This window comes from Micrasema longulum, unplaced genomic scaffold (assembly GCF_059751315.1).
Source record: "Micrasema longulum isolate JH-2025_06_02 unplaced genomic scaffold, ASM5975131v1 h1tg000354l, whole genome shotgun sequence".
NCBI classification, from domain to species: domain Eukaryota; kingdom Metazoa; phylum Arthropoda; class Insecta; order Trichoptera; family Brachycentridae; genus Micrasema; species Micrasema longulum.
The window spans coordinates 706,611-732,375 of record NW_028277556.1 but is presented as its reverse complement, the minus strand read 5'-3'; the positions used below and the strand labels follow the sequence as shown (position 1 = coordinate 732,375).

Genomic DNA, 25,765 nt, shown 5'->3' with positions numbered 1-25,765 from the left:
TTCTAACACACTTATTTACTACTTAAAAAAAATAACCCCAAAAATAGAATATTTTAGTAAATCGTATGCAAAATTTTATTTTTGTGCAAAAAATCCTACCAAACAACTTCGCTAAACATTGATATAAGTATCAGTTTGCAATGTGACGTGTACCTTACAAAATTTGTCATCTCAATAAAATATAGCTTTTGTATAATATACCTATTGTGTGTCAATATAATTTGCATTCTCAAACATATAATATTCACAAATTCATTGGTTTGAATAGTCTGATTTTAAAACAAATATATTTACAACTTGTTGCTTTGCGAAAAAACTGCTTGAAATTGACTTGGACTGAGGTTAATTATATTTGTGTAAATTTACAGATAAGTCAGTTTCATTCGAAAAGTCAGTGTCCTTTAGTGATGAGCCTCCTGATATGAATTCACCAAAGCAGCACTCTCCACAAAACTCTGGTAAAAAATACTGCTTATTGTTTTTCTTCTAATAAGATAAACTGGCCAATCATTATGAGTAGATAATGTTATGTATTATATTAATAATTAAATAACAAGTTGCCAGGTAACTTTCATCCATTTGACAAAAGTAATTGTATAAAAAGCAATATGACTAACTCTGGTACCTATATATTATAAAAGATAGTTGTTTGACAACTATTGCGCAATGTTATGCATATACCCATACCTATCCAATAAATAAATCCTTTGTTGAGTTTGTTGACAATATCCAACAGATCAAAATTAAAAATGTTGTTCACTATGTTATTTAACAGATTTGGAACATTGGTAATTGACAGAAATAGGTTTGAAACTTTGGTTACGTTTACAAAAATGAGCAATAGATGGCATTCGACAAAAATAATTTTGAAAAATAAAAAATTGAATTATTATTAACCCAACATAATCCATGGTGAAGGAATATAGAGCATCCTGAGGTTATAATATAACTAATATATAATAATATTATTTCCTGATTGTCTAAAGATACTTAATTATGGAGTTGGTGATTAGTTGGGAAAATTCCATAATTTAATAAATAACTAAACTGTAATAAAACACATTGATATGGTTCTACAATACTTGATAAATGATAAATATATAAAGTGATATTGGTAAATTCCCAAAACACTATTATTGTAATGCAATCACATATTCAAACAATGTAATGACAAAATAGTTTTATAATCTCTTGACACAAAAAATAACAATAAAAGTGTTTTAGAAATTTACAGTATTTTGAGTTTGTCCAAATGTTTGTAGAAACGATTCGTTCTAAATCTTATAGAATCACACTTTTGTGTTTTGTTTTGGTTCTCATTATCTACTTAACATTCTTGTTAATAACAACCCATATTTGTATATATAAACATGTACACAAATAAAAATATTATTTGATTGAAAAATAAATCCATGATAAAGACTAATAATATTATATATTTAAATAAAAGCTCAGCCTTCACTTACATCAGGCCTACAATTATTATACTGTAATTATGTACAAATTTCCTAATACAACTGTTGTGTCATTTTTGGATTAACTTTTGAAATAATAAATAATCCTTTAAAAAAACATAAAAATATGTTCTATAATTATGAGGAAATGAACTCTTTATTTACTTTAAAGAGCAGTAAAGGAAACATGTTTGATTATACAAGTATTAATAGTTTCAAAATGATTATTGTAGTCTTATTACTAACACTTTTTTACTTTAATTAGTTGATTCCAAACCACCAAAGCCAGCTATCAAGTCTTCTACTTTGCCGAGAATGTCATCTCAAGGTACGATTCACAATATTTATTATCTCTATTCCCTGCTTGATTCTATTGACAGAGGTAGTGTCAATAGAGATGAGCTTTACTGAGTTTTACCTTGGCAAACATAAGTTTTATCCGAGCACTACAATAGTTGGCATTTTAATTATTGTTTAAAAATGTTATATTCAAATTTAATGATGGCATCTTATTTTTCTTAAATCTTTACACCAATCCATGATTAAAAATGCACCATAAGCACATTACTTTATTTGGTTTAAATAGTAAAAAACTACTTTTGTGTATTCATACAGTTTTCCTTTGTTGCTCTATTTGTGACCCTTTGCCACTCGAGAATAGTAATAATAATAGTAACCTCAGACATTTAAAAAAAAAAAAAGAATATTAACTGTGTTCAAGACTAAGGCTTCAAACAACCAAAACGGAAAAAGAAGTTTCATTATTTTAAACTCGTTTTCACCAATTACGTATGTATTATTCTTTTAAATGTGGGTTAGTGCTATATAAGCTCTTGACGTGTCTCTGTGTTACTGTGTGAAAGGCGAGAGTTCTCAGAATTCCCCATAAAGATCGAGGTTTTCATCCGTATGGTTATCGCTCGAGAATCATCAGAACGTGAGTGCCGTAATTAGTTTCGGGCATGTGAAAGTTTCGGAAATTTGATCTTCCTGAGAGGTGATATTCAGTGGCCCTAAAACTAGTTAGATTTGACCCCCTGTGATTTTTTCTTGTGGGGTGGGGTTATCTCAAAGTGAAAGTTTATAAACATCGCCCAAGAAACTTACAAAACATGAAGGAGGCAATCCGCACTGAAGTTTGCCATATTCTCCAAAAAATGCTACAGAGAGTTGTGCGACGCTTCAGATATCTTATGCAGGAGTGTAAAGACAATAGCGAGCACCACGTGCACCATCTCTTTTCAAAACATTACAAGATAAAATTACATATATTGAAATTTTCAGAAATAAAAAATACATTTCTTGTACCTCAAATAGCTTTTTATTTATCCATCTACAAAACTAGAGAGATAGCAATGCTGCATCCTGTAAAACAACAAACAAAAAATTGAGATTTGAAGCCTTTGTTTTAAACACAGTCAATATACCTATCTGTACTCATTTTTAGGATGAGATTTGTGAATTTAAAGATCTCTATTATCTCAAAACCGTATTTTTGCCTTAATAAAGTATTTAAGGTGCGAGGGAGTTTTAAGTCAGTTACATACCACTGAGAATAAAATTAGAAGCTTTTTTATTGCCTTCCAAAAAAAAAACAGTTAACGCCATGACGATTGCCACAAATATTTAGAATATTTAGGGTTGGTCTTTTTATGTGTTCATTAAGTCAACACATTACTCATAATTGCGTAGTTCTAATTTTCAAATATAACGTTTTGAGGAGGCAATATTTATTCATGTATTTTTGTAGTTTTATTTATGTATGTTTTTTAATAGTGTATTAATTTTTCTACAGAACGGGATCGCTTGAAACCTGTACCACCACCAAAACCAAAAGCATTGGTACCAGTCTCTGGAGTTGTTCCTGTAGGAATTGCACCAGGTTGCACATCACCTGCATTAGAATACTATGCCCATCTCAGACAACTGCACAGGAGATGCAAGGAAATACGCTCTGAAGTAAGATTTATAGCGTCTATCAATATGGAAATAGATACGATACTCACCATCACATCAAGTAGCATAACTAAGCTAGTAAAGTACTAACTGGGATGGTCGACAAAAAGTTCTGATTGAAAAGGTGATTTTACAATGCAATATTTCATGATTCTGGACCAGCACCTGAGGCATCTTCACGTAACAGATGATCCATATACGCTGCATTTGGTGTACCGATGCAGTGCTCTATGCACCATCGGGCGGCGACAGGAGTATGATGATGATGATAATTTGTACAACGCTATTAATTTTTAGAATGTTTTTAATATTATTTTTTTATCAACCAGAGAAATATATTTTAACTAAAATGCTTGGCTTTACAGTATCAACATAGCAAGTCAAATCGTCGCGCTGGGGTAACAAGGTTCTACCAAACAAAATATGTTTTTTCGCATTGAACTTTTATTATATTTATATTTAAATATCTGCATCAAAATTTTAAAGAAAAACAAAATCAGTCCTTAATTATTATCAAGTTTATTGAAACAATATTCATAAAAACTATTAGATAAAATAATGTCTTCATTTCAAACTCTTATTTCTCAAAAAAATTATGAATCCACATAGAACCTCGTTTCTCCAAAACGACAAAATGTTATATTAAATGAATGCTTAAGGAATTTTTCTGTTTTTTAGATGCGTAACTTACGTCGTATGACACTTGCTCAAGCTCACACTATGAGGGAATTGATTTGTGATACCTTTGTAAAGTTTAAAAATGCAACCATGAGTGGTGGGGACTTCAACTTTCACGAGGACTCGGTATGTATTATTATTATTGTAGTTGTTTAATTTATGTAACGCCATTTTTGTGAAAATCACCTCAAGGGCGCTGTACAATAAAGAAATATCCCAGCACAACAAGATGCTGCAAGCAGCTACAGATCATGGACGGTTGGGATTCTATTTTATTGTCTCCAATTATGATCTATTTTAATTATAACAGATAGGAGTTAGATTACAACAATTCTTGCAGTTACTGAACGCATGGACGGTTAGAATTCTAGACCCCATATACAAAATTTCGGTATTTGATAGTTGATAACATTTACATATTGAAGCTACCGAAAGCATGGTCGAGTGGAGTTCTTGCAAATAGTATATCAATAAATTTACAAAAAATAAACCTTAAGGAGAATAGTAAATTTGTCAAAAGTTCAAGCTAAAAAGTAAAGAATAAATAACTAAATAAATAAATCACTGTTTCAACCCATGTTTAACAAAATAAATAAAGATATCTGAAGGGTAACTTTCGAAGATTGTAGGTAGTTACTGCCGCACATGTAGCTTGGAAGCGGCTTGCTAATTCTTGGAAGGTGGGTAGGTGCACATGTGAATTCATTGCGGAATGGTTCATTAAAAACTATTAAAATAATTGACACACTGATGTAGAAATCAGAAATAGAAATTTGTCTGTATCCCAGTGGATGAAGAATACGTTTCATTTCAGGACAAGTGTTTTCAAATCGATAGCTACTCTCAGGTAAAAACCCTGAAAATGGCAAGTGAGAGGAGAAAAGTCCATAGTGTACCAGTTGGCGCGTTAGTATTCCATGTTGAAGTCCTAAGTTTGATTCCTGGGAGAGTAAACATGAAATATTATCATGAGATATCATGAAAATTGTAAGGCTGGTCACTTTACCTTCCATGTTACGAAAACAATCCAGATATGCTGAAATTGGAGTGTCAATGCAGTGCCCTATCACAAGAGATCAGATCTTTGAAATATAAAGTGAAATAAGCTCTTCATCACGGATCGGATATTTTTATTGAAATAATATACAGTTCTAAAATGAATTAAGGTTATTAGGTATTGATTAGTATATTGAACATAAAATACTTAGGTGTGACAACAAGATCCTATAATAGAAATTTATTATTAGTTCAATGTCAAATATCAAATGAAAGTAACATTTTTATTGTGACTTTTCTCTCCCGTGAACCTGAATTTATCCTTCTGTATCTACTTATGCTACAAAATGAGGAGCTTAGTATCAAAGAGGGATAGTAGCTATTTTCATAATTTTTTAGTAGAGATGACTTTCTGTTTCGAATCAATTGTCGATAATATATGTATACACTAGATGTGCCACTGAGCACCTGACTTGTACTCCATTCAACATAGGTTCCGGAGTTTATTTTGTATTCAGTGGGAAATAGTGTGCTTCTTTGTATACGTTAAGCAAATGTGAAGTAGTGCGAAAGGGCGCGACGTACAGTTTTGTATTCAGAGTTGGCGGCATAATCAGTTAGTCCTTTTTACTACACGTTTTGCACGGTAATGTTGTTCGATTATTAAAAGAACATGATTTCAAATTTGCGTTACATGAAGTGTCATCTCTATTCAATTATACCTTAGTGTATTAAATGTTTATTTTTATACCATCATAAAAAAATGGGTCATCATTATTTCCTTTGCGCACCTAATGATGCATAGGGCACTGCATTGGTGCACCAATCGCAGTGTATTTTGATCATTTTTGTTACATGAAGGTAAGATGATCAGTCTTACGCTTTAGGTACCAGCCCAGGGACTATGGAATATTGTAGTGTAAAAAAACCTGTTTAAATAAATATTTCATGTCAACCACGTCGGGAATCGAACTCGAAACCTCTTGCTTGGCAGGCAAACGCGCTGACCACTACACCACAAGGCCGACATGACACGATAAAAAAATGGGTAGAGATTCATTTTGTGAACTTCAAATATCTAAGATGAACATTATTTAAATAAAATAACACAATTTGAAAATGTCTTTGTTCGTGAAACCAAAACATGCAGTTGTCCGTTTTTGAAACCCATGGAATTGCAAGTGTCCGTTATTTCAAGATTCATAAAACAATGATAAAGGGGGTTTACGTTCAGTGTATAGAAATGCATTTTTATTTTATACTTTTACTACATAGCAACACACTCTCTGAACTCTAAAAATGGCAGACGCTCTCACTTCAGCGGTTGATTTTGAGCCATCAATAGATGACGAAATAACAGCTGTGACATAATGTATGGAATGTTCACTTTGATGCAAAGATGGTGTGTAAATATCCGTTTTTAATATTGGGTGCATATTTTATACCTAATTTTCAACTCCAAATGGCTGTTTTTGATATGTATCTTTAGTTTTTTGTTAAGAAAATCTTTTTTACTATCATAACCAATCAAAACACCCAGTTTGAAAAAAATGGTGATGATCCCACTATGATACTAGAGTCCTCAATTATTTATAACTGTTTGTAGCTTACGAAATGAAGATAATCATATTCCTTATTAAGTTTTCTCTCATTGTCCATGAAACAATTTTTTTTTCTTATGAGATGAACGTTTGACTGTAGATGCGTCTTGCCCAAGAAGAAGAGGACTATAAGCAAGAAATGCTGAAGTTAGAAGCTGATTTGTGTGATTTGGAGAATACAGTGGAACACCTAAGAGGGAGCGTCATTCACAGGTATTATCTTCTATCAAAAAATATATATTATATAAATCAGATATATTGTAACACCTGCTGTAAAACAATTTTGGATGCACTTGCATGAAAGATTTCATGATCTAAGATATTTATTTTTTGAGAAATGCATACTTAAATTATATTTTGTCTCCAGGCGGATGAAGAATACAGTTATGTGTGTGAAATAGAACCAGGCCCTGGATGAGCATTTTTGAGTCGATGGCTACTCCCAGATAAAAATCTAGTTGAGATAAGTCAGCCTCGTAGTGTAGTGGCTGGCGTGTTTGCCAACCATGATTGAGGTTCTGAGTTCGATTCTTGGCAGGGAACTGTTATTTCAAAACTGTTATTCTTCTAAAACAGCTTAAACAGTTTCACAAAGAAATAAACTGTAACTTGGTAAAAACAGCCCTATAAGAAAATGAAGCTGGTAATGTATAGAAAAATTAGTCAGGATATTAACAGAAACGGTTTTTAAAAATAACAGTTTAAAGGTGCATGGGAAAAATTATGACCCTGACCATAAAAATTAAACTGTTTTTTTTATTATATAGAAACCAAAAAATGTTAAAATGTTAACAAAAAACGTTTTAAAATGTTTCTAATAGTTCAATAAAGCTCTACTAAACTGTTATTTAGAAACAGTTACACAAAACAGCTTTATTTATGAAACAGCAACTGTCACTGTTACTTCTTTTGAATTACCAAAACGCCCATCTTTAGTTCAGAGCCAAAAAAACAGAGTTTTTTTTATTAATTATTCTTACATACATGTATTTGTAAATGCTGATTTAATAGAGATTTTTGTCTCCAGGAAAAAATATGAGGTATTTTGTTACGAGCTATAAATTCACCAACAGACTTCTGGGCGGCTCCTGTGGTGCAATAGCTAAGATGCTTGCATCATGCACAGAGGCGGGTTCAACTCCCATCGAGATCACAAAAATGAAATGTGGTTTTTCTCAAGCCCGGGTGTCTGTGGGGATGCAAAAAAATATAAAAATACAAAAAACAAGCCTCAAAAAATGGATTTGTAAAATTTAGTTTAGAAAAATTATATGCCATGTAATATATTGTGTTCTGCTTACATTTTTGTGTTTACTAAAATAAAATAAAACAAGTATATATACAAACGTATATATTATGTGTATTACGTATATTAGTAGGATTTTGAGTGTTGTGAAGTGATCACTTAGGTCGTCTTTTGCTAGTAACAGGAAGACCAGAGTAAACATGCTGGACGTAGAGAGAATGGCTCTTATTCTATCCAAGAGTAGCAAAACAGTTGCAGATCTGAAGGTTCGCTTTCCTTCCCTTCATGAAGGGATGAAAGGCATGCTTGGCAACGAAATGGAAAAGGTAAATACATTTTAATTTTGCTATTAAACTAAATAAATTATTTTGATTCCATTATCATAAATATGTATGAGTAAATCAGAAGCGGTAGTTCCATAGAAGCCCATAAGCCGGGCTTGTCCGACATTCCATGCATATTTTCACTTGAAATTGTTTGTCTTTATGATGTCATAATATGCCTTCTGGGTTCTTTGTATGCTTGCACCGTGTTTTCATGTAATTGAATTTATAAAAATAAATATGGGCTTGCCTTACCGGTACTAGGCATGCCGCTGGTGTAAATATATGTACATATATATAATTCTGTTACTTATAAATAATTTATCTTTATTGGAAATACAAGTGTTCTTTTTTTATAAAAAATATTATTTGGGTTCTGATTAATTGACCCAAATATTTAAATTTTGGGCCAATTTCCAAGTCATGAAATAAATGTGTTGAAAAATTACAATTTGAAGAAAAAGTTACAATTGTTCTGTTTATTGTAAGTACAAAAATACATAACTCTTTTATTGGCAGTACTGTTATCTGTAGGAGATGTTACTGTGGAATGAGCACTGCCAGTCGTAATTTTATGGATATAATATTGTTACATAATAAAACAATATCATACCTAAGTACATATCACATATTTGTTCATAAAACTTACAAATATGTGATAATGTGCATATTTTATAACATAATTTACAAATTTCATTAATACAAGTTGTTAGCAGTGCTGTACAGAATATATGTTTTGGCCATTTTGGTTATTTATTATTATTAGATGCTTACCAATGAAACTGCCATTTTGAATGGTAAAAATTAACTATTTTTAGCATTTATTTATTGAATTAATCAAAATTCTGTCCCACAGAATACTCATACATATTAATCTACAAAGTTTTGCCATTTTAATGGTAGTTGATTAATGCCTTTGCTTAAGTTCTGTGGGCGGGAGTCGACAAATAATGCTATGAAGGAAATTTTCACAGAATCTTTAGAGTAAATTTTTTTCTCTTGTAAAAAGTTATGTACATTTAAAAAAAAAGTAATCAGGTGAAGCAAAATCCGGCGAGTATGATGGATAGCTTCCGGCTTCAGTTTTTGTAGCTCAGAGAGCATCGGCTGTGAAGTGTGTAACCGGCATTGTTATGAAGCGACAGTGGCGATGAAGGATTGATCAGTTTCGGTTGTTTTATTGCAACCTTCCCCATCATTGTCTGCAGTTATGTACAGTTGAGCCAGATCTTATGAGGCTGTAGTGGATAATGCCTACTCAGGATCGCCATACCATTACCATGAGCTTCTTTTGGGTGATCTCTAGTTTTTGGCATTGTTTAGCTGATTCTCTTTTATCTAACCATTGCGATGACGCAAACTTGCCGACTTTATGTTAATGACTAAATATTGCTTTGTCACTTACATTCAACGCTTTCAATCCCTCATCTTCAACTTTAGGGGGGGGTTCATTCTTGAGCTTGAAATTTCCTGAACGGAAGTGATTAAACCAAAAACTTTCAGTGCGTTCGCTTGCGGTGTTTAGCCCTTACATCATTAATGTAAAGCCGTCTTCGTTACGTTTGTACTATAATGGAACTTGTCAACTTATACATCATTAAAATCGTGAAATTATCGGAGCAATAACAAACGACCAAAAAAATAAATGACTTAATTACTGAAAAAAAACAAAAACATGGCTTCAAAGCAAAAAATTCCTATGCAAACGATAGTCAACCACGTTCAAATTAACCGATTTTTAAGAATGGAAATTTCATAGGTATGAAAACACCAAATATTAAAAGTAATAAGTAAATTGTATCGTTGAATACCTTCAAATTGTATGTTTTCTAGTTTGTATCTTATGTTATAAAATATAAAATAAAATAAGTAAATAATATTTTCTTCCTTAATGCAGTATAGAATTAAGTAGGATTGACATGGTGAAGCTAGAAGTCTCATGTAAAACTTATTCTCTGAGTACAAACTAGATACCTCTTTATAGTTACCCTTGTTTTGAAATTGCTAAATATGTATAAGTTTTGGTAAAACATCTCAATGAGGAAAAAAAATGACCAAACAATTGGTTTTTAAATGTATTTTTATTTAATTAAAGGTGGTCCGAGAAGAAAAATTTTTGAAGGAGGAACCAGAACGGCTTGAAATGGCTCTACGTCGCTGCAAGAAATTAACCGGAACTCTCGTTACTTTGAAGAGGTACTTAGATTTTTATTTTTTAGAAATTTAAATCTGTAATATTAATAAATTTTAAAAGAATATAAATCTAAGACAGGTTTGATTAAAAATATTAAAGATTTATATAACCAATGTGTTTTGGTCTCATGGAATAAATGAATGATGAAATAATTTCACACTAAACTTAAATAAACAGGTATATATGGCGAGAAAGAATGGTAACATGGAATGAGGACGTCCGAGAAAGACTTAAATCTGATAGCAAAATGTATTGAGGTGGATAGGCTTTTATAACGATAAACGGACGTGGCATTCCATCCTCTCTGCTCACCTCTGCAGTAAATTATTGGCACTATTTCTATTAAGTAACGAGGGTAAATTGATGTTTTCTATATTATTTATTGTGTCTAATAACTTTAGATTGGCTAGTGTCCAAGAACAACGCCTGCCATGCGATGGTAGAATGTCTCCTGATCTAGAAGATATGGAGCTTGAAGATCTCCGTGCTCATGAAAATTCTACTCACAACAAGGTAAAATCTCAACCTTGGGTATTTATATAAAACTAAACAATATTTAGATAATAATCTACAACTATCAATAATTCAGTAGTAGTTTCAGTGAAATTTTTAGCTAGGTACTTTATTTTAAATATTATTAATGAAAAATTCAATGGGAAAAGTATTAAAAAATTTTTTTACTTTGAAATGTAATGTGTAATGTGTAAGACTCCTCGGGTTCGATTCCCAGTGAGAACACAAAAATGAAATGTGATTTTTCTCAAGCCTGGGTGTTCTGTGCTGTAATTCACAGCTGTAATTGTGGTGTAAAAAATGCTTACTGGCAATGTATGATATATAAAATACTGACTTTTTAATAAAGAGGATTTAAAAAAAATGAATGCAGAATTTAAGTATTATTTACTTTAATTTATACTGATTTAGCATTAAAAGTGATGGTTTTGTTTTCACATATGAACCATCTTGTTTTTTTTATTATGAAACTAAATTTTTAATTGCATTTTGCAGCTATTTCCTTGCAGGATTACTAATGACTAATTTCACAAGGACATTTAATATTAAGTATTATACATATTCTTTATTAATTTGAAATATTTATGATTATTCTATATTATACTGATTAAGTATAGCTATATATTTTATATAATGTTTCATTGTCTTAACATCTCACTATATGCAAATAAATAAAATAGTAAGGAATAGTAAGGAACAAAACCTTTTTTTTAAATAAAATTATAACAGTGATGTTACAGTAGATGAAAAATAACATAATACATTACATTTTACTGTACACTTAGGTCGAAAATTCGCATTTTTTCATTCTGAAAAATTTGATCAAAATTTATCACTCCTTTCCATTTATTTGATATTTTGAATTTGCTTGAATGGCATAAATAAAAACGCACCCAAAATCCGTTTTTTTCTGTACAAAATAATAACCATTTAAATTACCAACATGAATAGGTCGAAATTACAGACAAAAAATGATAAAGGACTTGTATTAATTTTATTTTGATTTTTGAACACTGCTTGTTTCGAAAGGTGTAATGAACAGATAAACGATAATTACTAGTTCTCACGCCTCTCGAAAATAGGTGCAGCTCAGAACTCAGTGCATATAATAACTGATTTTAAATTTCTTATCTATTAATGCTAATAGATGTAAAAATGTTTTTCTTTATCTCATTCAAGCAAAGATCGCATGGAAACTTTTGTTTATTTTGATTACTTTTTTGTTGCTGTTTTTCATCAGTTCTTATTTTTTAGTTTTTGGTTGGTCTCAATACAGTAAAAAGCGATGTTGAATGAATATTATTTACCCAAAATAGATCAATTTGAGGTTTTTCGAATCCCTGCATATTTTGGACAAAAATTGAGGTAGAAGTCTCTCCAAAAACTCCACAGAAACATACATGTTATTCATTTATTCCAGCATATTTTAGACAAACACTGTACACATACATAGTTCAATACACATAGAGGTGCATGATTTCAATCTGATCACAATTTTAATTTAAAAATTTGCTTACAGCTTAGTAAAGAATTAAAAAAATGAATGGCAGTTTACAATATAATCACAATTTACTAATGTTTTTACTAACAGCATGGTAAAAGTATTTGTAATTTTCACAATAGAGTAGTTAGAAAGCTTGCAAGGCTCCCTTTGAATTTGTACTGTGAAAAGATCAAACTGTCTTAGCAGAACAATTAAATAACACGTTTTTATTGGAAAAACAAAAAAGAGGATTTCACGTTCTAGGCTTTACTATGATTTTTAATATTTGAGTTTTTATTTTTACACCTTATTTATATAAAATATTCCTGAATGAATCTACACACACATTATACATGTGTAGCACAAATCCCTGGCACTCTAGAATATAATAATACAAGATGAAGAAAATGCCAATTTTCGTGGACATGTATCATAGGTTTGTTTTAAAGCTATTCAACCGCAAGTAATGTTGTATTGAAACTTGTTTGAGTAATTTAGACTACTTATACCATAAAAACATATCTTCGATTACTTTACGCAATATTGCAAATTCAATAATAATATCAGAATGGTTGTGTTTGTTTTTATTAAATTTATTGTTAATCTCTAAACTTAAACTCGGTTTTAATGTATAACTCTTGTAATAACTCTTAAAAGCATTTACATATGTTTTTTAGGTTCATATCAAATAATTTACGAAACATCAGTATGGTCTGCACTGCGAAAGCCTTTATAAGATGTCACCCTTTTTCTAAATATCAGCTTACTGACAATTCGGATAGAGTTCTCCCTTTTTAACTTTTTGATTTGAAATCCACCATAAATAAGTGAGTGGATTTTATAAAGTTCACTTTATCAATTCCGTTGTGTATTTCTTATTAAAATAAAAATAAAACTAAAACAACATTCCAGTTAATAAAAAGTAGCCATGACCAGGAAAAGAAGCTTTGAAATCTGAATATAAAGTTTGGTCACTGAGATCATGTCGTCTGGTTGTTAATAGTTAAGAGACTGGAAAACTTTATTCTTATTGGCAGCAAGAAGACATTTTGTATCACAGCAGTGGCTCCATGTACACATTTTGCCAAAATATAAGCAGCTTTTAAAGGTAAAAGTCTTTTATCAGTTCTAAACTCTATAGGGGTTACCTATTTTATAACTGTGTCCTCTAGGGCTGATCAATATTTTGGAAAATGCTAATTCTTGATTGACGCTACAAGACTTGTTATCTAAATCTGAATATTGTTTAAAAATACATTTTGTTTTTTGTTTCCTGTTACCATTTGTCTCCAGTACGGCTGGAAGTGGAGTGCTAATTTCAAGGAAGCCATTTCGGTTCATGAGTATATAAAATCTATATAATAATATTAAATATTTTTCTTTTGATATAAAATTTTATTCATATTTATCACAATATTTTCATATAATTAACACCTTATAAAGCATATTTGGGATGGAAAGTGTTTTGATTCTCCTCTTTTGGCAGTTTCTGGCCAAAGAGTGCCTTTTTGAGTGCATAATTGGTTCTATTCTTCTTGTAACTTTTTCTTTATTTTTCTTTTAAATATACATTTTTTTTATTGTTTCTGTGTTGTCTCTAATAATTATGATCTTTTGAATTCTCAGTGTTATGCAAATATTATTATTACAGTTTTTCCAAATAAAGTATTTTAGAATATTTATATTTTATTAATCTTTAAACAAAATTGGCAATAGAAATATATTCTCTAGAAAGGCATTCTTACCATTATGTATTTATATTTTCTATATGCCCCTTTCCTAATATATTATAGATTTTCCATTGGCTGTTTTTTTCCCATCATGCACTTTGCAATCATATTTAAGCTGCAGAAATATAGAGGGTTTTTTGTATCAAGCGATATGAATATAATTAATAGCAATACAATACAAAAGAAAATGTTTAAATATGTCATTTATATTATATAAATTTCTTAATTTCAATGAAATTTCGTTATTCTAAATAAATACTTCATAGCAACGATCTTTCAATTGTTATCTACTCTATTCTTATTCTGGAAGATGGAATTCAGTAATATATAAGCACTTGACATCACTGCAACCTGTGTAGATCTATTGGAACAAGTTTCCGTATGTTAATTATCATCCTCGAAACCTAGGTATTTAAAGAACCGGATTACTGAGTGGAGTTTAAGTGCTCTCATATTGCTCAACCTCCTCCTCCGAACATACGAGCATACTAATATCCTCAGGTTCAACCGGTGGTCCCTTGAGGATGCGGCTTCTTGTAAAGCATCACATTTGCGCAGAATGTGTAGAGATGTTTCATCATCTGCACTGAACCTACATCTAAAAATTTCCAAAAGGTTCATTCTAGCAAGGTGTTTATTCAATTTACAGTACTCTGTAAGGGCTCTAGTGATAACCCTCACTCAGTTTTGGCTATGTTTCATTAGGTCGACAGCAAACCTTTGCGAGAACTTCCTCAGTAGTTCCCTTGTATGAAACTGGCCGAATGCTTTTTGCTAAAGCATTATGCTCTGCTTCCGGGCACACGACCTAAGTTCATTATGAGGAGCACATTAGGGCCACCCGCAGTAGGGCTCTGGGCCTATTGGAGCTGGGACAGCCTCCTCAATACATAGACTTCCTTGTTACTGTCAGTACTGAAATTGTAGTCTGTTAGAATCAAAGGCTTTAAAGTACTTAAGTTCTGACTTTAATTTCCATTTCCCATTTAGAATGCAGTTTCTTCATGCTTTAAACATAAATCAATGGGAATTGTATTAAAACTTTTTGTTTAATTTCATGTAATTTGAATAAAACCCCTCTTAACATTTTTTATAGCTTTAAATAATATTGCTTTGAAATGGCTAAATTTATATTTTTTTATTTTTCCCTCTCAAAATTGACCCTCTCGTTTCTCCTCTGGCGGTTATTGGCAAATTCTAAATTAATACTACCTTAAACACTTTCAACACTCCTTTAAAATACTTAATGATTTTGACAAACTAATTATCTCTCCATATGTGAGATTACTTTACATTTTGCTGGATATATTTTGTCAACATCATTTTTACATTCAGCGAGATAAGAAACCTTTCACAAAAATATTCTTAAAAGTTATAATGAATTAATTCTACATTCTCAAATATTTTTACATTAGTTTATATTTTTCCAAAAAGGTTTTTAATCTCAAACTGAAATGTGTTTCGATGAAAATATTGAAACATGTGTTAAAATGCTTACACTCATTATGTATGTACAGCATGAGCTGAAATTTCTAGATTTGTAGTCAGTATTTTGTGTGGTAAAAACATAAGTCTGTACAAAATTATTTTTAATTTGAAGTGTTTATAAATTTTCGTCTGTTTGTTTGTAAAACCTGTCGATGTATATTTAATACTTTTAATTCAGTAGTTCTGCATTTGAATGCAATTTATGTGTATATATAAATATTGATAAGATCTAAAAAAAAAATAAGTAAGATAAATGCCTATTTATTATGCAAATAACGCAACAAAAAAACAGTAAATTCAATTATCTTAATACAATGAAAATGAATACACATTCTTTTACACTGTACATTTTTCTTTAATGTTTGAAACTTACAGAAAATTACAATTCTTACTTATCCTCGGTCCAAACTTTAGGCCTTTAGGGAAATGTGTAGGAAAAAAAAAAGTAGTCAAAAGAGCAACAATAAAGTTATCAACTGTTGGAAAAAAAAATATCCGTGCCTCGGAAAAAGTCTACTGACGTAAAATATATTTTAAATTTTGACAGCACAACTCAATGGGTAAATGGTTCTAAATAGTACATTCAAAGAGAAAGTCACCTTATTTATTTCATAATAACATATATCCTTTTATAAAGTATATAAAAATATATGTAATAATAACATGAGTGCTTTTATAATTTATATATACTATGTAATATCGCACTCTCAGACTACACCATAGCACATGGTTAGTGTCAGCATTAACCAAATAGTAGTTGTTCATCCGTAGCTAACTAATAACAGCTTCGATTATAATGTTAACTAACCTTTGTAAATATTTAACAAAAATTATATGTGATTAACTAATTTAGCTAACTTTGTCCCATTTATAACAGCTAGATTTATAGAATTATATTAAAATACAAATTATATTGTTTTGCTAAGTTGGTTTATCTTTTGTAGAAATCAAATTATTTTATGGTATTTAATAAACAAAAATTGTCACTGAATATCACAATAAAACAGTGATTATTATCAAGCCTGTGCCTTTATTGCAAATATGTATATAGTATAAGATATATCAATCATAGACAATTATTTTTTTTTCCATTAAAAAGAATCTGAGTCTAGTAACTGACAAGGGTAAAAAAAATTCCAAATTTATTATTGTACATTATAACATTTTATTATGTAAACTCTATGTTTACACATAATGATAAATCAATTAGTTGTGATAGAATACCTACTTACAACCAACATGAAGTTATGAGTTTAGATACAACTTCACTCTATGTAAAACTAAGTAAAGAAAATCAGCGTTCGGTTTTGTATATCAAGTACCATAATCCTACTTTATTAGAACATCCACTCTTGCAAATAAATTTAATCTCCAGTTGTATGCAAATTATTAGATAGTATTTGTACATATTGTTTTCTAATCCACTGCATGCAATATTTTCTTTTTTTTTGCATTTTGTTGTTTCAGTATCTATGCCCCTAACAACCGAAGATCTGATGGTGATTCTGCGTACGAGTGTGGGCCAAGCCACCATTGTAACGCTTTCCTTTGCTAACTTTCCCATCCGAACCTTTACATTGAATTCCTTTTCTGTTCGTTTCCTCAATAAAAGCCATTGTCTCCGTTTGTGCCATGAATACTTTGGTTAGAGAAACATAAGTTCTTTAACTTTATGGTAAACACGGAGGGAGGTATCAACTTAACATTAACTGATATGGCTATTCAATTATTATTGATATCTTTGAAAAATGCCTATCACATCCCACTACCTGTATATTTATCAACTTCTAATATTGTATTTTTACACATATATGTACATGAATTTATTTGTAATCTTATAACTTTGGAAAACATTTTTAGCAATGACTTTTAAAGAAGACTAGTAGTATTTTATTAGAATGTAAGAATCAAGTTGTTGCTCGAAGGGGTTTGGATCTGTTGACCATCTGTTGATTCAAAATGTATAATAATATTCCCGTGACACCTGACTCACGATAATTCAAATTCAGTAGTTTTAAGGCATAGTATAAATAAATTTATAGTGGAATAAAAATGCTTAGGTATGGCTTTAATTAAAAAGTATTTGAATATACTATTAACATTACTTACTATTATAATGCACATTGAAGAATTAACATTTTTTTTATCCAAAAGTAACTGTTTCTTTTGTAAATTGATGATCAGCTGAGCAATATGTTTCAGTTAGAAAATTGTTTCTATGAATGACTTGTATCACTGAATTCTGTATTTCGAAATAACCAGATTAACGGTGATCTAAATGATGTAAACATTTGATCTGAATGAACATTAAATTGCTTAGCAGTTTTTATACAATATTATTGATAACCTTATCTACATATCTTTTATATCCATCCCCTCCTTCCTGATTTACCCCTTTTCACTGAAATATTAAGTACATCTTTAAATTTCAGCCTGGCATAAACTGAGGTAACTTTTTGAAAAATAATTCACCTAATCCTTAACCTTCATTCATAAAACACATGTCATGTAATTTACATTCTCCTTTTGAATTATAATATCACAATCACGTTAAACAAAATTATGCACTCCATTGATTGAGTTCAATTATTGTTTTTAAATGGTTTTGACATTTTGTTTTTGCTAGTTTATATCACCAGGATATTTTTAAAAAGTGTTTAAAAAAACAGTTTTTTTAAAATTTCTTTTACCGTAAGACTTTTTTTTTGGGTTCAATGAATATAATTTGCTAAAATCGAAAATATGTATTAATTTCCTTTTCAACATTCGTTAATTCCTGAGAGTTTTACACATACAGAAATACTATAAATATTTAATATATTTTTGCTAGTTTATTAATCATATTCTTTCTACAATTTTGTTTTTCAATTTTTTTATGAAAATGATTGTATTTCATTTTTTTATGTTCTTACACGGCATGTCCTTGGATTGTAAAAACATTTATTAATAGTTGTGTAGTGGTCAAGACGCTTGACTCACACACGGAAGGTTCCGGGTTCGATTCCTGGTGAGAACACAAAAATTGAAATGTAATTTTTCTCAAGCCTGGGTGTTCCGAGATGTTATTCACCACTAAATTGGGCCTCCTGGCCTGTGTGGTGCATTTAAAAAAAAATTGATTATGAATATTTTTACGGTTTTGGTCAGGAAATTAAAACAACAATGAATTAAACATTTAAATTAAGTTTAAAATTTGGTTTATTTCATTATTATTTACTAATTGATAAACATTATAAAAATAGTGTTTTACAGAAACAAATTATAAAGATAAGAGCAGAGAGTGGTTTCCTCTAGATAAAATATTTTATGAATGCGTTGGGACTAATGTCCCAACTTATTCAACCTAATGGTTATCATTTATTGAAATAATAATTCCAATTTTAATACGCAATAAGTATCAAACAAACCTTTTATCAAATAACATTATTTTAATTGTTGTGTTTCATAGTTGAATATCTGGTTTCTGGTAATAGAAGCATTACATGTATGGATAATTTATTTACAACTTAACGCTTTGCAGTACATTTTTTAATATGAAATAAGGAATAATTTTAACAAACCATTAATTTATTGTAGTATTTGTTTATATCACAGTCATGCAAATTGCAGTAGAAATTGTCAAAATAGTATACAAAGTATTTAAAATTCACTCCACATGTAGGAATTGGAATCTAACATGCTTATACTATCATATTTACCATTGTATGTATTTTGCAATATTTTGTTCCTAATGTTAACCACTCATAATATCCAAAATTTAAGCACGGAACTTTAGTTGCAAAATTAAAATATATTTGGTTGCAAATATTTATTTTGCTGTCAAGTGTTTTTTTTTATTCCTAAATGTCTAAACCATATTAATACATACATTTAACTTTTATATTAATATTACATCAGTATACATAATGCACAATATAAATATATACATATACATACTTAGAAAACTAACAGTCACATATCACATACCCTGTTTACTCCTACCAGAGTGCGTTTCTTTGGAGTTGGCCTCGCCCTTTCCTCGTCGCTCTTAATAAGAATTTGTTTTTATCAAGAGGTCGTTAATGTCGAAAACGTTTGTACACTCGTAAAAATCGAGAAGAATTTGTACGCGAGAAAAACCAAAAAGTTAAATTTTTCACTTTTTTGTACATGAAAGCTGTGATGATTCGCTTATTTTTCCTCTGAATGCGTATGATTACTTTATGTGAGATATGTGTTACCCTCGTGAGAGAATGCGCCCGTGTCATGAGTGTAGGTCTGGGACTCTCAGCGGATAGTATATATGGCCTGTTGCAGGGGGGCGTACGCGGGCTGGGGGAGTCAGGAGGCGGCGCGGAGTCCGCCGAGCGCTCGGAGAACGCGCTCGACGCTCTGTTAGACGAGCTGCAGACATTCGCGCGACCGCCGGGGGGTGAGGGCGAGGAGGAGGCGGCGGCAGCGTCGCCCGCGCCAGGCCCGCGCGCCGCCGCCGCCTCCAAGCCGCCCGTGCCGGAGCGCAACCCCGAGCTGCTGCAGCTGGCGGCGCGGCGCGCGCCGCCGCCGCCGCCGCCGCGCACGTCCTCACGCTCGCCGCTGGCGTCACCCGCCGCCGCGCCCGCGCTGTCGCCCTCCAACTCCAGCTCGTGCGACTCAGTGGACTCGCAGGAGGGGGCGCGCCACAATCTACTGGAGCTCCGCCACCAAGAGTTGCTCCGCAAGCAGAAGGCCCTTCAGGAGCAGTACGCTCGCCTACAGCAACTGCAGCGCGGCGGCAACTCGCTGGCCGTGCTGCCCCCCGACGACCAGAACGACGCCTCCCACGCCCCCACCACCAGCAAGACCTACGAGACTGATATCCTGTGACACCTGTGCCAGTCTGATGGCCGCTCTATAGCCTTTCACGCCTCTGAGGCCATTTACCTTATATTTTAAACCCCCGATTAAAACACCCTTACATTACGAATTTTCTCCCTAACTCACCACCTTTGCATCTATTAGATCGAAAACAACATGTGATTATTCATTGTATAAGACATTGACGTTATAACAACATGTGATTATTCATTGTATAAGACATTGACGTTATAACAACATGTGATTATTCATTGTTTAAGACAAGGACGTCATAACAACATGTGATTATTCATTGTATAAGACAAGGACGTCATAACAACATGTGATTATTCATTGTATAAGACATTGACGTTATAACGGAAAAGAAATGTCCTTTGCGCCTGTTTTAGTGAACTTTGGAACATTACATATTATATAGTCAATATTATTGTTTAGTATTTTGGAATAATATTGTCACTCTACGATACTTACGAAGATAAAACTACCTACTCTAACTAAACATATTACCATGAATGTTGTCGTAAGTATCGAGATGACTAATTACTATTCATGAATAAATTTACTTGAAAAGTGTGAATTGAATAGGTAAAAGTCTCATTTTCATACTTCAAATGATTTTTAACATTCACAATTAGACACTGTAATGTTAGAAATAATTTATGACTATGGAAAAAATATTCAACCATCTGTTAGTTTGCACATTAACATTAAATTAATATTAATTACACTTTTACCAAAATTAATATAATCATTACAAAGTATTCATGAAATATATTGTTACACTGACACAGTATTTATACCCAACACCTGTGTATGATATATTAAAACTCAATAGAATATAATTTGATTCTTGAAATGCACAATTATTTTAAAACAGAATTTCTAATGCAACGTAAAATCTTTCCACCATCATTTTATGTTATTTAAATTATCTTAAATGTTAAAAGTTAATATATTTAAGAAAATAATGTATTGAATATTATTGTTGGTAAATAAGGAAAAAGTTTATTTCTAATTTGCATTTATCAAAATAAGTATCTCAAGCTTGTTATATTAATATTAAATAGCACCAAATTCAATGTTTATATCACAAAAATAAGAACTTAAATGTTGTAGGTCATTCAATGTTATATTTAAATCGGGGAGAAAATGTTTTCAGGATTCAAATGTTTAATCTTGATATAGTGTAAAATTAAATTTAATGGATCCTTTCTTTGCTCCATCCAAAGAAAACTGATTTATTTTCAAACAATTTAATTACTCTTACTAAACTGCTTTTTTACAAATACTCATAGTATGGTTATTTTTGTTTCTCAAGTCTGTCTGGGATTGTATTTGGCCTAATATGTTAAACATTATTATATATATTATAAAAATATGTTTTATTATTATTACGTTGTAGGTATCGAATTGTGTAAGTCATTATAATATTACTACTTACATACTATAATCAAATATATGTATAAGTGTATTAGAAAATATTACCACCCTGCTAAGCAGTTATTTAAGATTTTAATTTTAATTAATTAACTTCATTCTGTTATATTAATTTTATTTTATTTTTTATTGCATTAAAACATCCCTTCAATATTACTTTCACAATTATATATTTTTAAAATATATTCAGTTAACATCAAATTATTTCCATTTGTACAAATAATACACTTTTCTCAGTATTTAAAAAAATCTTATGATAAGTATTTAAGACCTAATATTTTAAAAATAAAATAGGTTGAAACAAATTTATTTCTCATTTAAAATATAATATTCAAATTTGTTTGGGCGCACCACAAAATGCTGAGGTATTTACTATTTTACTTTGCCATATTTTAAGTAAAATGCACGAAAAATTAGGAAATGATTACTTAAAATTTCCTCATTTTTCGTTCGTTTTACCCGACTACAGCCCCAAGGAATTAGTTACCTCTTAAGTTCAAAAGACAAAAATGTGTTGGTTTTATTTTAATTTTAATTTGGATAAAATTTGGGTAATATTATATAGGTAATTTATACATAAAATTCTCCCTATGTTATTTTTTTTTCTTCTGATTTCTAAGTGGATAATATAAATTTAATGTTTAAAATATTTGTGTATATTTGTAATAAATGTATCCCCTAGATTAGAAATAGGAAAGATTCAGAATCAATTATTTCAATGTACTAGAATAATAACATCCTATTCCTTCAGTATAGCTAATCCACGTATTATTGTAGGCATTTCCAAGCTTTATCCCCTTATGAATAATCTTTTTTTATGTATTAAAATGCTACAGAGTAGAGGTCACCAATGCATAATATATTATTTATTTTACTTTATTCTTCACTGGTTTAAGCTTCTAATATGTTTTCTTTTTAATATGAATTAAATTTAAGCAAGTAGTGGAGTTTAAAATTTCCTAGCAGATAGTCAATTTTCTGTTAATATTTTTTTTATTACTTTAAGGTAATATTCCGAGTCATACTCGAACCACGACTAAATGTGTTGCCAAAATTGTAATAAAATTATTATTGTTATGTGAATAATTACTACCTACACAAATCTTTAAATACATTTTAATTAATAACATGTCACTTGAATATTTGACTTAAACTTTTAAGTTTCACTTTCGGTGAATTTGAAAATTTCATGCATTTTATGCGTTTTAAAATATACTTAATTTTCACTTTTATTCTTCATTAAAAAGTACACACCTGCCTCCCAGAATTTATTTATTTAATTATAATAAACCAAATAGTGACAATTTGTAAATATTAACATTTTGTTTTTCTATGTAAAAGCTTCAGAGTAAAATTCATTGCTGGTTATATATTTCCGAGAGCCATCGAGCTTAAGCAACGATTATACTTAATATTACAATATGCCCATGTATTTTGAATAGATTATTTTTTTTACTTAGCACAATTTTTAATCTCAAAATAAAATTAAGGGTAGCACAGTTTTTTTGCAAAATTAATTGTTTTCCAGTAAAAGTAAAATAAAGTGATTACTTAATTTTATTGCGTATAGGAGTGTGTTACATTGAAAATGATCATTTCTTTCTTTTATTTGATCAATTATTATTCAATATTTTTCATTTTAAGCAAACAAAATTGAAAAAAAAAATGTTTGTCCATAAGTTGAACTACTACATATGTAAAATTGTTATTTTTCTGTTTGACTTTTGTCCAAAAGGGTGAATTTTATACTGATAAACCAAAATATGTTTTTAAGGCATTTAGTTTTCAAATTTTCAATATGTATTGTGTTAATTTGTCCTTTAAAACATTTTTAGCATTTGAAGCATTAAGCGTAAGATAAAAAATATACTTGTTAGTTTATGCTTTCTCTGGTGTTCACTAGGGATCTAACTCGGACTTTTTTCCCTTTTTTTATTAATTCACACCAAAATATAAGTAATGCAACGAGTTCTCATACATAACCGTGAATGCTCGTTTTATAAAACCTTCTTTACATGCCATTGTTTTAACATGAATACGAAGCTGACTTTTGTTAATCTCTGTTAATATCTACCAGTCTGTTGACTCTAATATGTCATTGATTACAAGGCTCACCATGTGATTCCAACATGATTCCAACATTTGAAAATAAACAAGCCATGACAAGCATGATCGATGAATTGCTGTCGTTAGTCAGCTTATAGAACATGGTTTCACTAATATTAGAAATATGTTTATCTTAAATTTGAAAATTCAATAGAGGTTTTATACCATGGCTCAAAGGGTGGGCATGTTGAAGTTTATTGTCTCTTAAAAAATGAAAAAAAACATTAATTTATTACTTAGTAATCATATTTACATAAAACACCATTTTAAATAAACAAAATGGTAAGAAAACTTAACTTCACAGTAAGAACAGTAAAACTAATTCAACAATATATTAGCAAAAAGTAAATTTAATACTTTATTACATTCTGTAAGAATTATTTAAGTTTTCTGGTCTTTTATTAGTTGAAATTTTTTTTTTATGAACTCACAATTTCATTGGTTTATTGGCTAAGACACTTTAGTGCCATGCATAAGGGTTCAAGGATTTCCGAAGAGAGTTAAACAATACCTTTTCTCAAGTGTAGGTATTCTGCATTCAGTACTGTACTTGGGCCTTCTACCTTTTTTGTGGTGCAAAAGATTTTTAAAAAAGAACTACAATTAATTTATTTTATTTATGAATTCTGAGTCGCTTAAGCAGTTCAAAATAAATTGTTATTACTTTTAAGAAAACATGTATTTTTTACTGAATAACAATTTCATGTAGTTCAACTTATATACACCGACGAACAACTTATTTTTGGAAAATTACTGTTAAAGGTGCTATGGATACAGTTAGACCATGTGTTTGGCCTATAATAATTACATTTGAAAGTATAGGAAATTGGAAAGAAAATATATGCAATGATTTCGGACGATTTAAAGATATTTTATCCAAACTAAGTATTAAATTGTTGCCAATATTAACGAGTCTATGTGAGATTCTCTAAATGAATTTTTAAAATACTTTATTAAAATGCAGAAATCCAATTTCTGATTGTTTTGACATTTTGACAAGTCTTACCTTTAGATAGGAAAGCTATTCAGTACGTAGAAATGGTTTGGTAAAATAGATGTGATTTTTTGGCAGCTTTTATTTTATTTATTCATGTGCTTCTAGTGTGATCACATTAAAAAAAATATTAAAAAGTACTTTAAAATATTACAAAAAAATATTATCCCCGACAATGTGTTCTACACAATTTTTGCTCTCAATGTAATTAATAACAAAGGTGATCACACTAGTTCAATTTAAAATTCGATTGTCATTGCAATTTTTTTATCTATATGTGAGCACAACATTATTATTAAATATGTTTACCTTTTAAAATATATCTGATGTAATTTGATTGTCTAAATGGATAATAAACTGCATATAAAAAAATATTTTTGATTGATTTGTATGTTGATAGCCCTGTACCTATATAAGAATTAATATTTTAATTTAAAAATTTACAATATGAAAGCAAAAAAATAATGATGAAGATGTCAGAAGATAGGAAAGGAAAGGCTCGAGGTAATTACAAAATACTGAAAATGATAAAAGAAAGGAAAATATGAAATATTGAAATGTAAATTTATTTAAAATACTGAAGGGGATAGAGATGATTACAGAATACTAAAAGGGATAGGGGTGATCATACAATACTGAAAGTGGCAGAGGTGATTATAAAATACTGAAAGAATTGAAATAAATGTTTTTTTATTCATGTAAACATACATATTCAAAAAAATAAATGTATCCC

At 30.3% G+C, this 25,765-nt stretch overlaps 1 protein-coding gene across 12 annotated transcripts in view; it reads left to right on the top strand.

Moving 5' to 3' along the window:
• LOC148282250 (coiled-coil domain-containing protein AGAP005037-like) overlaps positions 1-25,193 on the top strand; it is a 63,285-nt gene extending 38,092 nt beyond the window's left edge. For 4 of the 12 annotated variants that reach the window (XM_088225387.1, XM_088225384.1, XM_088225382.1 and 1 more), the window contains 9 exons: positions 369-458; positions 1,720-1,782; positions 3,250-3,413; positions 4,089-4,214; positions 6,786-6,898; positions 8,110-8,257; positions 10,350-10,450; positions 10,850-10,961; positions 19,959-25,193. In XM_088225387.1, coding sequence (XP_088081513.1) covers positions 369-458; positions 1,720-1,782; positions 3,250-3,413; positions 4,089-4,214; positions 6,786-6,898; positions 8,110-8,257; positions 10,350-10,450; positions 10,850-10,961; positions 19,959-20,504 — 1,463 coding nt within the window. In that variant the 3' untranslated portion in view covers positions 20,505-25,193. Of the gene's footprint in view, positions 1-368; positions 459-1,719; positions 1,783-3,249; positions 3,414-4,088; positions 4,215-6,785; positions 6,899-7,052; positions 7,554-8,109; positions 8,258-10,349; positions 10,451-10,849; positions 10,962-13,737; positions 14,211-17,129; positions 18,228-19,958 lie in introns of those variants that run through there. The other 8 variants (XM_088225386.1, XM_088225385.1, XM_088225393.1 and 5 more) reach the window with 6 other exon arrangements.
• Positions 25,194-25,765: the final 572 nt, after the last annotated feature.